General features: G+C 37.3%; 2 protein-coding genes across 5 annotated transcripts; both read left to right on the top strand.

Moving 5' to 3' along the window:
* The first annotated feature begins 695 nt into the window (after positions 1-695).
* Positions 696-8,734, top strand: LOC103705271 (ubiquitin-like). 2 transcript variants are annotated; one of them, XR_003385320.2, is made up of 4 exons: positions 696-970; positions 6,129-6,388; positions 7,289-7,668; positions 8,390-8,677. XR_003385320.2 is itself a non-coding variant. In XM_008788929.3 (3 exons), the coding sequence occupies exons 1-3, from the start codon at positions 878-880 to the stop codon at positions 8,448-8,450; spliced, it is 414 nt and encodes a 137-aa protein (XP_008787151.2). In that variant the 5' UTR covers positions 696-877; the 3' UTR covers positions 8,451-8,734. The 2 variants fall into 2 exon arrangements, 1 of the variants encoding a protein (XP_008787151.2); XM_008788929.3 differs by lacking the exon at positions 7,289-7,668 and having other exon boundaries at positions 8,390-8,734.
* A 142-nt stretch (positions 8,735-8,876) lies between these two features.
* LOC120111080 (uncharacterized protein At2g23090-like) lies at positions 8,877-16,221 on the top strand. 3 transcript variants are annotated; one of them, XM_039127470.1, is made up of 5 exons: positions 8,877-9,249; positions 10,434-10,628; positions 10,759-10,799; positions 12,382-12,503; positions 16,124-16,221. In XM_039127470.1, exons 2-4 carry the CDS (start codon positions 10,556-10,558, stop codon positions 12,499-12,501), a joined length of 234 nt encoding a protein of 77 aa, XP_038983398.1. In that variant the 5' UTR covers positions 8,877-9,249; positions 10,434-10,555; the 3' UTR covers positions 12,502-12,503; positions 16,124-16,221. The 3 variants fall into 3 exon arrangements, with proteins under 3 accessions (XP_038983398.1, XP_038983397.1, XP_038983399.1); XM_039127469.1 differs by lacking the exon at positions 16,124-16,221 and adding an exon at positions 15,290-16,114; XM_039127471.1 differs by lacking the exons at positions 8,877-9,249; positions 16,124-16,221 and adding an exon at positions 15,290-16,114 and having other exon boundaries at positions 10,072-10,628.
* Positions 16,222-16,505: the final 284 nt, after the last annotated feature.

Below are 16,505 nucleotides of genomic sequence, written 5' to 3'. Positions count from 1 at the left end.
ATCAAAATTGAAAATCCATACTCCATATTGTTGATCATTATTTATACCATCAAAGAAACCCAAAAATCAAAAATTATATATTTCAATAATCTCTAATCCATGCAGTTTGTTAACACAAAACAGATGGTACGACAAAATGCATGGCAAATTGTTTAAATTGAGAATCTATTTCATTGATCTTGATTCATCACATATTAAAATGGATTGGTGCTGTACCTATTGTGCGAAAGAAATATTCATCCTGGGATCGCACAACAATTGCTCTAAGATCCGTGTAGATGGACGGATAAAAGAGTTTAGCATGCTTTGAGATTTGTGTTGAGTATGATCTAATGGTCAGCATCATGAAAGAAAAACAACCACCCCTTCGCACGAAAAGTATGCCCCGAACCTTATTAAAATTAGATTTTATCTATTAGATTAAGCACGACATGGTTCTAACTTTTTTTTTTTTTTTTATCATGTAGAGTGCAGACTAAATATTACCAAATCATATTTTTTTTGAATTTCGAGATATTTTTATTGAATTAGTTAAATATTTAATTTAAATATGTTATTATTGTTTTTGAAATTAAATAAAATGGGTATTTTTCTAGCAAACCGATACTGATGCGGAAAATACTGGCTCTGGCTCATCCCAGCAAGTGCAACCGGGTTAACGGGTCTGGCTGGACCATATGAACACAAACTTATCCTGTATAAGCCACACGACAAGTTGCGGTGTCCCACGATCGGAAGGCAGAGGAATTCTCGTGCGTTTCTTCTACGCGATTTCTTCCCGATATCTGGTCGCCGGTCGTCGGGCAAATCACCCGCAGAATATCGGAGTCTTAGCGAGAGGCGAAGGAAAAGGGGCAAAAAGAGAGCGGAACGAAAGATGCAGATATTCGTGAAGACGCTGACGGGGAAGACGATAACGCTCGAGATCGAGAGCAGCGACACCATCGACAATGTCAAAGCCAAGATCCAGGTCTCCCTTTTTTTCTAATCCCATCTACCCCGTTGGATTTTATGCTTCTTGTGTCGATTTCTTTGCTTTATTTTTCTTTTGTTCTGGATTTTTGGTAATCTTGGAGTTTGGAATCAAGGTTCCTACTCGCATTTCGTTGTCTGAAGTAACGAAATCTAGAGTTCGCTGCTATTAGGTTTTTCTCCTCCTCTCCCTGAGATGTTTAATGTTGTTGTTGATTTTTTTTCCTATTTATTGTAAAGTAAATGCCTGAAGATGTTTCATATTTGTAACTCTAATTGGGTGCGTCCATTTTTTATTTTAATTTCATTTTTGAACCTGTTCTTCCCTTTCTGTGCTCTACTATTGTTTGGATACGGTGATTACAACACGGAGAGTCCATAGTTTCTAGTGTTTCGGAATCTTTTCAATCATTGTTTTTGTTCAGCAGAATATGCTAAAATTATTTATTTTACTGACTGAATTTTCTTTCTCTTCTCCTATTACTCCGTTGATTGCTGATTCTGGATTTTGTGCGGAAGCGATCCTTTACTACAGCTGATATAATCAGGAAGATCCCGATGCATTTGAAAGTGGCAATAATCCCGCATAGAAGAGGAAAAGGACTTTAGTGTGCTTATATTCTCATGAGCCCATCCACCTGCTGGATTAAGTTTTTGGTTTGGATTTTAGCATGGTATTAGTGCCCATGATCCTTTTTGCCTGCCGATCCTCCATCAGTCACACTTGCAATCAACAGGTCTCACCCCTCTTTCAGGAGAGAAGTTGTCGAGGGAGTGGTAATAATCCTACATCGAATAGGGAAAGGACTTTAGTGGTGCTTATATACTCATGGGCCATCCACCAATTAGCTTAATTTTTTAGGTTGGACTTTCACAGCCCTCACAACCTCTTGGGGTGAAGAGTCGGTGCCTCATGGTTGGTAACATCCTTCCTTTATTTCTTAGTTCTAGTGATACAGTACTTTGTGGTTGGTACTTGGTAGCATTTTTCCTTTCCCGTATTGTTAGTTCTGGTGGGGCACTTGGAGTGAGTTATAGTTTTCCAGCATTTTGGTCCACTGGCCATACCATAGGATGTGGTTTATCATCATGTCTTGCCTGATCATAGCATAAGTGGTTGTTTATCATTATGTCTTGCTTGGTCATACCATAGAAGGTGGTTTAAATGGGAAGAGTATATGAGAACTTATGTGGGTATGTGTCTAGTCCCACAATAGTTATGCATTGTATAGATCTAGGTACTTATACAGATTTAAGAAATCCAAATTAATACTTTTTGGGTAGCCTTTTTGGATGAGTTCTTGGGTTGTTACAAATGATATAAGAGAATATTAGTTCCAAGACCCATGTGGATAAGGCGATGATACAGTACAAGCCCTTTTGGATCTAACCACAGGGCAATCATAGTGTTTTTTTTTTTTGAATTTGCTTGGGTTTGGATCCTTAGTCTAGTGAGGATGTTAGAGTTTAAATGGTGGGGAGTATGTGAGAGTGTATGCATGCATGTGTTTAGTCCCACATTGATTGAGCACTAAGAAGATTTTAGATACTTATACAAGATCAAGCAACCAAATAAAAGCTTCCAACTAGACTTTTCGGACCAAGGGACATTAAAGCACCAGGCCCTTTGAGGCTGATTTGATTGGATTTGGACTCTTGGCTTGACGGCGATGTTAGAGTTTAATTAGAAGTGTGAGGATCCATGTGGATGTTTATTTATTCCCATGTTGGTTACACACTAGACAAACCCTGGGTATATATACAAGGTCAAGGAACTTAAGAAATACTTTCTGGTCATATAGTAGGAAGGCCATCATCATGTCTTGCTTGGTCATACCATAGGGGATGGTTATTATATCATGTCTTGCTTTTATTGGTCATATAGAAGAAAGGTCATCATGTCTTGCTTTATTTGTCTTATAATAGGAAGGCCATACATCATTATCATGCATCCCTATCGTTTTTAGACATGGTGCCCGACTCTAAGTTGTGGTTGAAGATTTGATATTCATATCTAGCACTTGATGTAGACTCTGAACCCTTTAATTAGTTTTTTCAATTTGTTAGTTTGATTTCTAAATAGAATCTTTGTAATATCATCCTTGTTAAATGGGCATGAGAGAGATAGGCAAGAAAAATTGTAAAGTTCACAATGGTTAACTACTTACGTCGTACATGAGGGGATTCATCATTTAGGATGGATGATGATTCATAAAACTTTGATAGATTTGGAGTGCAAGAATTAGTTGCATCCAAGATAATAATATCAAAAGTGAGCTTTTGTTCTTTTCAAAATTTGGTCAATATTGTAGGCTTAAAATAACTTTGAAAAATGTTTTTTTTTGGAATCCTTAAGCTACTTGGGAAGTTTGGATGAGAAACATGGATTTTGGAATTTGGAAGACCGTAACAAATAATATCTTTTAATACTTTTTTAGTAAAATATGCAGACATACACGCTCATATACATATCGGTTAAAATTGTTTGTATATGTGTGTCCCCATATCTCCTTTTTTTCATCTTGCTGAGTCAAATGCTTGGGCACTTGTCTGCATCCAATTCTTGTGTCCTTATCCATTGACCACTATTTATATGCAGAAAGTTGATACTTAATTACTTTTGTTATATAATCACAATTAATGTCTTTGATTCAAATAATGGAATTCAAGGATACCCATATACGTGTTTATAATTGGTCAAGTATGTTGGAAATGAGAGAAAATTTTTCAGAGAAGAATGCTAGGTACAATGGAGGAGCATGAAAGATGGGGGGCATGCTTGATTGACGTATTAGACATAAGGGGTGTGTGCATGGGTATTTTTAGGAGGGGCGGTTCACTTGAAACTGTTATGAGGAGTTTGTCGGGGTTGTTTTGTGCTTGGTATATAGACAGGAAGCTCATGTAGCATCCAGTTTAATGTAATTTATCCATTTTTTTTAACAAGGAGGCTGATTTCTTGGTCATCTGAATGGATCAAGCTTTAGAATGAAATAAACAAAGGCAGTGAACCTGCAGAGAAAGTTAAGTGAATTTATCAATCATCTCATCATATGTAAAAATATGGATAAGTAAACTTTTGATAGGCAAACTCCCCTTACGTCTCTCTTGACATTTTTGAAAGAGAAATTTGTAAAAAGGTGCACTAATTACAAAAATGTATTGTTTTTTTATTTTCAGATCCTTTTTGATGAGAAAGTTTCCATCCTAGGTAAATATCTAGAAATCTGTCATACACACAAAGATGTACTTGTTTCTATAGTAAAATAGTCTTCCTTCTCTTCTCCTCCTCGCCCTCCAAGATTTCTACCATCCAATGTTTCTCCCAGTTTTTTGTTTTCAAACTATTAAAGCAACACATCTAGATGACACAAACCTGGATATCTTTGATGTTCTATTTCTCCACCCAGTTTGGGAAGACAATGGAGATTGACACTATTAAGTATTCAGTTAATCCTTGTTCAACTGTGAATCTTGTCTGATTGTTGGTTGTAACTTATAGTGAGATATTTCTGGATGATTTATTTTATAAAATTTAAGTTATTGTAAATTTAGCTTTTTGTCATGCACATATAGTCAGTCAATATCAGCTCTTTTGTTCTTTTTAACCTTCATTTAAAAATGCATTGTTTAAATGAAAAGAACAATGTACTTCCACCGGGACATTTCTTTGATACATGGCTCTTTTTCTTCTTTAGATGTTTTAAAATATTTTAGGCAGCAGATGTATGGCCAAGGGGCTGCTAATGCCTAGACACTAGGTGAGCCCTGAGGTCAGGCAGCCCAACAAATATAAAGTCAAAAAAGTAAAAGGAGAAAAAAATAGTTAATCCAAAATATGAACTTAAAATAGAAAATAAGATGTACAAAGTCAATGGGAAGAATCAATAGGCAATATTCAATGATAATTCATAAGTTGATTTCATCCTCCATGCTCATGCATAATACAAAAAAATTAAGCGAGTACCTAGGTGGCCATTGCAGGTATCTTGTGAAAACATTCTTTTCTTTTTTGCTACAGAATTCTATCGTTGAGACTTGTGAGTGATCATCTGTTGCACCTTATTCCACTCAAATTGTAGGGGTTACTGGAAGATAATTTTAATGGAGATAGACTGCATATAGGTCTTGAATTTGAATAATAACCACCTCACAAGAAACACTACATGATGATGACCTGTGGCAAGCATAAATATTTGCTATGTTTTTATTGCAGTAGCATATACTAAAACCTTGGATTAAACTAGAGATTACTATAGAGAACTTTTTATTTTTATTCTCAGCTAATGTCTTAAATTCTGGGGTTCACCATGCTATCAGCTTTGTCTTTCATATATCTGATTGGGTTTGCAGAACAAAATCCACTGCAATTGGTATGTGCAGAAAGAGGGCCACTCTTCCCCCTTTTTCCAGAAACAGTTTCTTTTGGATGCTGGACTTTACTGAACTATTATGCCCCTATCATCTGATGACTTGTGAACATTTATCTTACATACATGTAATGGATGCACATGTAATACAAGGCACTTCTCAAGAATGTTCTTATATATAGTTATTGGGCATAGATATAGCGGTCTATCAAAATTTAAAATTGACTGTTTCTGCCAAAAAAAAAAATGGCCTTTTCTGTAAGGTCAACAATTAAGTTGATCTGTTCTGCAAAATTCTCAATATCTTATTACTATTAGACAGAGAAAATTGATTGAGAAAGAATTTCTTTTACTAAAGTGGTAAGATAAAGTAAAAAAAATTAGAAGTGTACAGCGACGGCAATGAAAGACAAAGACATATTATATAGTAGTGAGCTTCGCTAATATGCTGACTTATAGAATCATCTGGGACTTGTAAAATGCGCACCCGGACATGTCTAGTGATAGTGTGGCTCTTTTAAAGGACCTTCCTTTGAGTTTCACCTAAAATGCAATAGGACTTCTCTTGTTAGTTTACCATTTTTATAACAATATGGTAGTTCCTATTTATCATCTGAAGGTCCACACAGTTAGTGGCAGGAGTATTATCACAAGGCAAATTTTTTTTACTTTTGAATAAAAATGAACAAGGTTGATCATGTTCTTATAAGTGATGACTTTGAAAGTAATAAAGGTATATAATTTTTCTTTTGTATCATTTGAAATGTGTAATTTGTTGATTTGCAGGACAAGGAGGGGATACCCCCAGATCAGCAAAGGCTGATTTTTGCTGGGAAACAGTTGGAAGATGGTCGAACTCTAGCTGATTACAATATTCAAAAAGAGTCGACTCTTCACCTGGTTTTGAGGCTTAGGGGTGGAACAATGATTAAGGTGAAGACCCTTACTGGAAAAGAAATTGAAATTGACATTGAACCCACTGACACCATTGATAGGATCAAAGAAAGGGTTGAGGAGAAAGAAGGCATTCCACCTGTCCAACAAAGGTACCCTTTTTTAATACCTGTAATTGATATTTTATTATGAAAGTACTCTCTGATTGATCTTCCGCCCTCCCGCTTTCTTCATTTCCTTATATTTTGATGGGTCTCGGTTAAGTAGCTATTAGTGTGTGCATATCAGTTTCCCTGCATCAGAAATTTTATCCTAATTTGCAGTAACTTTACATTCAATTGACATTTATTATGACCGAGTGGTTTTACTGGGCAGTTCATTTATACCTGGTGGTTTCTATTTAACCGAGCCTCTTTGTCAAGATTCTCTTACTTCATGAAGCACTTGTAAATTTTACTAGGCAAGAAATATCCATCTTTGTTTTCATAATAATTTGTTTTCTTTCCTCCACTAGTACATTTCTGATGTTGTTTATTGTTGTTGTCATATGCATTATTGTAAATGGACCATGTCAATTGTATATCAAGAACAAGTCACTTGGGTGGCCAGAAGGAGAAAAACTGCTTTGCTTCAACTTCGCTATGCTGTAAATGTCTTGGTTATGAATATCAATTTGTGTTACTTTAGATTGATCTTTGATATTGACACCTGCGGTTGGAAGTTGCCCTTCTTAGGATTTCTTGGTGATTAAGGATTCATAAAGCAGGCACACGATAGTTGGAAAATGCTTGATGGTTATGGTTTTGTATGGATAGCTTTCGCTTATATATCGTTCCTGAAACCACTTCAAAAGATAAGTTGTAAGTATGATTACAAACATCAACTGCTTTATGGATTTGTAGGATATAGACCTCCAAAACATATGATTTTTGATTTCTAGGCATTTTTAGAGGTGTAGATAAATGTGAACAATGTAAATCCTTAATTTGGATCGCTCATAGTTGCTTTTGAAATTGTTAAATCTTTTAATTGACATTTATTTTGTGGTTCAGCTGTTTGCAGTTTGATCGGAAAATCTATAGTTGGATGGTAGTGGCCAGGATTTTGTTTTGCAAACTCTACTGGAAGTCTTATCCATGTGAAGCTCTTAATCTCTTGATCCATGTGGTGTGCACCAAGGGACGACAGAAAATGTCCCAGTTCATACTCTTTTCATTATGAGGATGCCATGATGGCTTGGTCTTCTTCTTTTTATACAAAGGATTATGATGGCTAGATCTCTCTTTTAGGACCCAGTTCCTAAACAGTCATTTTTCTTAGCCGACCAAGATTACTTGTGGGTCATTGCCGTCTGCCACCAAAATACTGTTTTTAAACCTTTCTTTTCAGATGGCGGAGATGGATGGCAAATATGGTTGAAAGGTATGAGAAGGTATAGTGAACTCTCTCATAGGAGCTATTTTTGTTTGAGGGAAGTGAGTAATGGTGATCATGGATTGGTATATGGCGAGGATCGCTATGTCCACTTTAGAAAACACTCAGGTGTGCTTGTGGTTAGATAAAAAGAAAAGTACTGTTTTGTCATTGGATCCCAGAATAGCAACCAAATATAAAAAGATGCGATGGATATTCCTTGATTTTATGCCTTTAAAGCTTGGCAAGATGTCAAACAAAGTTATGTTTTGTTGTGGTTTCAGAAAAACAGGCCCAATGCTTCCTTTGGATAAATAAATTGCTGCTAAATTACTATGTTGTATGTGTGTTACTCTTCTAGTAGTTTTGAGACTCTGATGTTGAACCCCTCAGGGCGGCATATCACCAGTTTATTAGCTGTATCTGGTGGAACCTTTTTTTTCAGGCATGCATTTTTACTCAGTTCAGGAGCGGCCTAATGCATTTGGGGTTCTAAGGCGAACTCACTAAGAGAGGCTTTTTTCTTTCTATTTTGTCTTTGAGGCCTTTTCTGTAGTAGGCTGGCTTAAGACGAACTCACTAAGAAGGGTCTTTTTCCTTTCTGTTTTGTCTTTGAGGCCTTTCTTGCGGTAAGCCTTTTTTGGGCCGGAGCCTTAGGCGCCTAAGGGTTGAGCCGGCCCTGACTCAGTTACAAGCTCCGCAGCTAATAGCTTTCGTTTTATTTATTGATTCTTGTGCAGGCTGATATATGCAGGCAAGCAACTAGCTGATGACAAAAACTGCGAAGGACTACAACATTGAGGGTGGTTCTGTCCTCCATCTCGTTCTTGCTCTAAGGGGTGGTAGCTCGTAGTGCTGGCTTCTGTGAAAACCATTTAGTAAGAAGCCAATAATTCCCATATGTTTTGATGAACTCTTTTTGCAAGAGATTCTTGAGACTAAATATGCAATGCTTTCTGTCAAAAGGCACTAGTTATTGCAAATGGTTGCTTGAAATAACAAGGAGAACGCTTCAATTGTACTCATTATAGTTCATGGTTGACTGTGCTACTGCCTTTTCATCGAAATATAACATGTTTGGTCCACTTTGTGATATGATTTGTGGGTTAGTCTTAACTGTTGAAAAGGAAAGGCCTGTTTGGAAGCCAGAATAAACCAATTCCTGGAATATATCTATATATGTTTATGGGAGAGGATAAGCTATCAAGGGAGGAGTTTAATCCTTTCTGAAAATCCAATCCCAAAGAAAGAATAAAGATAGGGTAAATCACCACCAGGGAGGAACTTAGTATCCCATTTTTCACAGGCTGACTAGTCTTGCTACTTTTCTTCTTGCCTTCAACCATTTTTGGATATTATTCATGGATAAATTATCCCTCCATGCAAACAGGCTCAGGATTTGTTATACTTCAATTCAGGAGCATGGAACTTTATGTGGTTGTTATAGTGACAGAAACTATATCATTGCATTCCTTTCGGCTGGCCAAAGGGAAACGGATGTTAGTAGGAGGGAGGCTTCTCTTGCCGCTACCGTACTCATTTATCATTGCTGCCTGCTGCAACCGTCCACTGTGGCTGCTGCCTGCCGCTCCAAAACCTGGTGAAGAGGACTGGATGACCTGCTTTTGTGTAGAGAAAGAGCCTATTTAATTTTTTTGAAAATAAAAAAATAAAAGAATTATCTTGATGCAACCAAATACAGTGACCTTCACCTACGTCATTCTTGATTTTGGAGTTATCACCCTATACTAAAAGCCCCCTTATAGTCATCATTTTTCTTTATTTCTGGTGTATGGCATCATGAATGGAGATGATTCCATCAATTTAATTGGGGAAGATCATAGTGATCTTATTTGTGTCTGCTAAACAACTTGCCATCCTAAGCTCTCCTACGAATAAGAGTAATTTTGGAAGAAATTTTTTTCAATATGGGCTTGAGTCAGCCAAGCACTGGCTTGCATTGCTGGTCGACTAATGGACTTAGATGGAAGTACAACATTGCAGACACAAAAAGGGGGCCTGTTGGTCCTTTTTTTTTTATATTTTTTTTAAAAATGTAACACGGAATTCAACTGTGCCTTGCTAAAGTACTCTAATTCTCCGTCCCCACCCTTCGGCGTGGTTCCCTGCGGTTTCCGCATACCGCAGTAGTAACCATTGTTGCATTTCAATCGTCCCCTTTCTTCCATTAAATATTATCTATTTTTATATTTTATATTTATTATAATATAATTATTGCACTGCCAACTAATTATTTAAAATAAAATAGAAGATTCAAATTAGCAAAAAAAAATTATACCTTCGCATATAAGAGAAATAAAAAAATTTTACTACTATTTTTTAAAAATAAATTTTCACTCTTCTACTCTCAACCTATTTTTTTTTCTTCCATCCAATCCTTCGGTCTCATTTCTCTGACCTATTGCCGAATTAATATTCTTATTTTCTCTCTCTTCTTTGTTTTTAACCATATTGCCTATCTCATCCCTGCTTTTCATTTCTCACCATTAGCACAATCGATGACCAGCATTGTAAAAAAAATATAAACCAAATAAAAATTTTATTATCATAAATAAAAAAAAAGAAATAAAATTTCCACTTTTATATATTTTTTAAAAAATAAATAGGATGCCAATGCATCCTAACATGCTTAATTAAATCTTTTTAAAGAAAAAGGGGGCTATGTGTAAGCGGATGAGATCGAGAAGGTGCAAATATAACTTTTCGTTTAAATTATTACGTTTTTTTCTTTTCTTTTACTTTTCCCTCCTTCGACTCGTCGAGACCGGCCTCCTCCTCCGCGGCGTTAGCCTTGTGTTCTTGGAGCTTTCTTTTCCTCGTTTTCTTCTCTTACGACAAGAAAGCCGAACGCGCAAGGGAGAGATCGATCGATCTATCGATCGACGATGGGCGGAGGCAACGCTCAGAAGTCCAAGATGGCGCGGGAGAAGAACATGGACAAGAATAAGGCCTCCAAGGGTTAGTTTCCAAAATGCTCCTTCTCTCTCTGTGTCATTCTCCTAGTCTCGGTCTAGATCTCGTTGAAATCCTGAACGGCTTTTTCTTTCATTCTTTGATCCGTTAATTTATTTCCATATTTGTTGTGCAGGGAGCCAGCTGGAATCCAACAAGAAAGCCATGACCATCCAGGTTCTAATCGTTTTGCCTTTCTTTCTTTCTAATCCTTCTTCAATTTCCTTTACAGAAATTTATATTAAGGGTTTTAGGCTTGGGAATTTTAGGAATTCTCATCGCTTGGCCTCTATCGGAAGACAAATTCTTGGATAGAGCATGAGAGAGATATATGTTATGAAATTGCACGCAATCTTTCCAAAAATTAGGTGTTAATTTTTATTCTTTCTGATGTCAACCAAGGATAGACCGGAAATGGAAACTATCATGCATTGGAAGGTTGTTTTTACCTGTTTTTCCCCCTCTGTGAAATCTGAATCTTACTCATCTTTTGATTTGTTATGCCTGATCTACATTGATGAACGGTTCCCTAAAAACTTAAGCTCTTGGTCTCATGCAGTTAATTAGCATGGTAAGGTCTCCGGTTCATATTTCCTCCAACTTAATTGATTATTTAATTAATACAGTTCTTATCCCAACTCATTTGATGTCGTCTCATTTATCCCTCCATGTGCATGGTCTAGGCTTCACGGGAGGAGTATTTGAGCCTAAGATACATTGTTATCTAAAATCTTAGGCTATTAGGCCAACTGGTTAGGTAACAGATTGAGCAGAAGAGTAGGAGCTTCTTGTCTCAAAGTCTTTGTAGATGGTAAGGGACTCCCTTGGTTTTGGAGCAATGTATAATAAATCAAACCATTATTATGCTTTATGATTGGAATTTATTGTGACGAGATGGGAATATATTCTTGTACTCATGCAAAATAACTAGAGGATGTTTGACGTACCTGCAGCGCAATCATCATTACCTTTTCTTTTGAGCTATTGTGTGTTTTAGCCCATTTGGGTAGGTTATCTTTTTAAGATTGAGTTACTGATTGCTTTCATGTTTCTGATCTTGTAATTCTTGAGTGTTAGTTTCGCCAACTTATCCAACCATATGTTGAGTGAACATCTGAATTGAGATTTCATTGGTGAGATAGCTATTCGTCTTCCAAGGTCAATGGTGCCAGTTTGAGTCCCAGGGAAGCCACTTGTGCAAAAAAGAGGCTAAAGGTTAGGTTTGTAGCCCGGTCAGTCCCTCTTAGAATGCTGCATTGCAAGGACCATAACTGGTTAATAGCCTTTTTTAGATAGTTGTGAGCAAGGTACACCATACCGGCCCGAATCAGGTAGTACAGGGTATACTATACCATATCGGTTCGGTACTGATACCCGGTACAGGTGGCATACTGACATTCGGTATACCAAAAAAATTTTATACCGTACCATACTGACACTATGCTAGTGTAGTACTAGTACGGGGTTCGGTATTGAGATGGCGAACCTTGGCTACGAGTATCTCTGCTAATCAATTTACGCACTCTAAGATGGGGTTTTCGACTATGAGTGGTATGAGTGGGGATTATGGAGCATTTTCTTGCTCTTCATGATTAACATGCTAGGTGGTGATAGGTTTCGAGTGTTTTAATGCATAAACAATGAATGCTGTTTTAAAAGTCAACAACTTTGTTCTTGTTACTTTTATCCTCTTTTCTTTGGTAATATTTATAATGGTTTCCCTGTATTTTATGTTGACCTGAATGCCTGTTGAATGCAGTGCAAGGTGTGTATGCAGGCATTCATGTGTACCACATCGGAAGTTAAGTGCAGAGAGCATGCTGAAGCAAAACATCCAAAGTCAGATCTGTACCACTGTTTCCCCCACCTCAGAAAATAGAGGTAAAATAGAATGGAAGCATATCCTTGAATCAAATTAAATTTTATAGGGATTTGCCTGGATAAGCCCTCTAACTGGATGAAATATGTTGAACACTCTATCTGTCAAGACCATACAATTTGTCTTGTGTCGCTGTGCTTTATATTATATGACAGTGGACATGGTTTCTATGTGTAGACCCTTTTGCTGCTTTGGTTTTTCCTGCTGTATCTATATCACAATTTTAAATAACCTTGGTGGATTCATCTGATACTTGATTTCAAGATGAAGCAGAGTAGCAAGGCAACCATGCATTTTATATTCTTTAACACAAAAAATCATTCTTTAACCTGTTAAATGATTCTAAGGTTATCCTTGTCCACATAATAATATAGTCACCATAAGTTGATGCATTGATGCCTGCTGTAGATGGAGAGCAACCACCTGTTGCAATGTATTTTCTTTTTCTTTTTCTTCTTCTGAGTTTAGGAGGGGCTAATCCCCACCTGCTACCCTATACCCACCCCACCTCTTGAGGGTTGGCTCTAACTGTAATTGAACCCTCGTCCCCTGCTCAAGTGGCAAGGGGTGATACCATCCATGCAACTGCTCGGTGGTATCAATGCTTGTTTCCTGCTTGATATTCTTAGTTCGGAACTGTTGAGATTTAGAGGTTTAAGTTTTGGAAATTGAGCTTATTCTGCCTGATGCTTTAGTTGATCAAACTTTTTGAAATTGTTAGTCCCTGTAGTCACTCTCTTAATCACAAACCATATTTGTAGGATATCAAGTGTCATAATCTTCTGTTGCCTATGCTGTTTATTGTTCTTTATTGCATAGAATACAATCAGCATTATTTCATACTCTGTGATATATTTGTTTTTAAGAGTGATTGATCCTCTCAGTAAAACACTAAAATCTAATCATACCATTTGGTTAATAAAAGGTGAATCAACAATGAGTCTTGTTTGTGAGTGTGGTAAAATTTATGTACCATGAGTTGAACCTTGAAGCCCTATTTAGATTCTTTCTTTTTATGTTGTTCGTATATGTCTCCATTTATGGCTTTTCTTTTCTCTTTGGAGAGAGGGGGAGAGGAGTGGAATATGGTGCATAGTTTATATATACATGTTAATATAGCTATAATATTCATATTAAAACTGTTACTAGACACTAGAGCAGACAAGCACCTATAATATTGATAGATTATTGATCAATCTAACCATATATTGATTAATCAAAACTGAGATGACTTAAAAAAGTGACCACTGTATTTATATTTTCCAGCATTCTTTAATGAAATTGCCTTCTTGCTGAGTTTGTACATGTTAATTGTCACGACCTGGATCCATGACATGGCCGTGCTATTGCAGACTGCCGCCCACAATAGCACGAAGCCTCATAACCACATAACAGGATAGTCAAACTGGTCAACTTTTATATACAATATTTTCAATATAACTTACTGGGTAGTACAAAGTATAGGGCTTCTAAAACAGTTTATGTACACAAAATGTATGTTTTACCCAAAAGAAAACCCTGATGCAAAAAGTCTCTTGCTGCTAACCCTGGCGGTGGTCTGAAAGAAAAAATATAAATAAACTGGTATGAGCTACACGGCTCAGTAAGTAATTATGCATAATCTTACCGGATCAAATATAATACTAAACATTTTTAAGTAGGATTTGAGAAGCTAACATGTGCATCAAATAACAATTTTTCATAATAAAATATCCATACTTAGCTGGTAAATCAGTGTATGTGCCAACATATCTTTTCATGAGAATGCATCGTAAAACTTTATGCCGGTAATTCAGGTTTAAAATCTACACTCTCAGATTTTTAGCTACGGCCGTACTTAACTCCCATGGCAAAGATTGTTATGCCTAGTTATTCTTACCCACTGGCGGGGGCCCATATGCTAAGTTATTCTTACCCACTGGCGGGGCCATCCATAGGATCTGAGAGACTATAAGTAGTACTTTTCACAAATTATACTCATAAGTAGAGTGAAAACTCATTAATAGCATCTTAAACAACTAATCTTATGTTCATGCCACAAATACTATTTTTAATGTAATCATAACATCACAATTCATGTAGTGCATAATTTAGAATGCATAAATAATACTTTATAATTTCTATAAACAAAACATTTTCATGATCTATAAAACAATAAGATTAGGGCAGATTACTTATACTTTAATTTTTTCAGAAATCCCTTTAAACTTGCTTATTGGCTCTTTGATCACCTATCATGTCAAAGAGGACATTTATTTAGTAAGTATACTTATCTATTTAATTCCCCTAATTTCATAATTAATCTAGTCATTAAGACCCTACCCAGGGGTTTTGCTTGAATTCGAGTCGTATGGGGAACTTAGATTGAAATCCTCTTAAAATTTCTGGCTTGTTGGACTTTTAGGAATATGTGGAGAGATTAGGATGCACTTAAGAATGATATTGCGCTAACATGTGATTTATGGTTCTCCCATACCATTATACAAAAGGATGGAGAGATGATAATCTCAAATAAGAAACTGAATATGTTGTATAAAGTATACTAATTTTAATTTCTGCAAGATTATAATGAGGTTTCTATTCCAAGCTATGCGGTTAGATTTCTACATTTCCCAGATGATTGATTGCTAACAGAACAGGGATGATGAAATAAGGATTTCTAACTCATTGTCTCTAATTTCAGTTGCATGGGTATGCATTGGTTCTTTCCGTTTATTTGTTTATGATGAACACTAATTTCTGCGGGACAGTGCACTAAGAGTAAATTCTTATGTGGATTTCCTTTTAGATTGGACACTGATGTTTCTATGTGGACCAAAGCTTGGCGGGAAGATAGCTCTTTATTTGGCTACAGACCTATTTGATATGGAGCAACATACAAGAACAATAGAAGACAGATGAACCTTAAGATGTTTTTGGTCCAAATGTGATTAACATGAAATCCAGATAAAGGAATAACTATAAAAAAAAAACATTTTGGCATGTACATCTATTTCATTTCTTTCAAGGTTTGATTGTTCAGTTGCAGTGAAATCTTTAGAAAAGCATACACTTCCCCATTCTTCCATGACTTAAAGATGAGGTCTTGTGCTTGCCAAAGTGCCGTGAATCTGAGTATACTTCTTATGGTAAGCTACCAAAGTGCTGGCCTTCATGCCATCAGGTAGAGATCCGATACGGAATCTGAACTCAACAAAGGTTTAGTGCTTCTGAGAGAGCTCAGTAATTCTTTTCACTGTATTATGATTTACAATATCTTTACCTTTATTTCGTTTGTGTTTTCCAAGCAATTATTTGACTGCAGTTGATATATGATGAATCCACCAATTCAGGTTGCTCAGGGTTAGAAAGTAAATGAATTGGTAATCTTCAGAGTTTGGGATACTGAATTAATTGACTGCAGTTGATATATGATGAATTTACCAATGCTGGTTGCTAAGGATTAGAAAGTAAATGAATTGGTAACTTTCACAGTTTGGGTTACTGAATTCATACTTACTGCTGGCAGTGGAACTCAGCCTCCTAATCTGCTTGGAATTTAGCCATTTCTTTTCCCAGTTGTGGCTCTTTTCTGCGCTTTTGCTGTTACCCGTAAAATGAGAGCTGTTCCTCTTGGTCGTAGGACAAGCCGGTCGGTACCAAAGCAACAGCATGCTGCAGGAGAGCGTGGGTCAGGTAAGGTGGGCCCTCCATTCTGGTCCTCTCGCATAGAGTTGGGCAACGGGCCGTGCCGGGCCGGCCCGGCCCAGGCCCACCGGGCTCGAGGATTAAACGGGCCGTGCCTGGCCCGGCCCGCTTATGAAGCGGGCCGTGCCAGGCACGGCCCGTCCAGCACGGAACGCCAGCCCGGCCCGGCCCCAGGCCCGTCTATTGGCGGGCCGGGCCGGGCACGGCACGCCATGGGCCGTGCCAGGCACGGCCCGTAACGGGCGCAAACGGGCCGTGCCAGGCACGGCCCGCAACGGCTCCAAACCACACAGGCTCGCGATTGGGGTCGGGAGGGG

Source organism: Phoenix dactylifera, chromosome 6, assembly GCF_009389715.1.
Source record: "Phoenix dactylifera cultivar Barhee BC4 chromosome 6, palm_55x_up_171113_PBpolish2nd_filt_p, whole genome shotgun sequence".
NCBI lineage: Eukaryota > Viridiplantae > Streptophyta > Magnoliopsida > Arecales > Arecaceae > Phoenix > Phoenix dactylifera.
The sequence above is the reverse complement of the archived record's forward strand: the minus strand, read 5'-3'. Positions and strand labels throughout refer to the sequence as shown.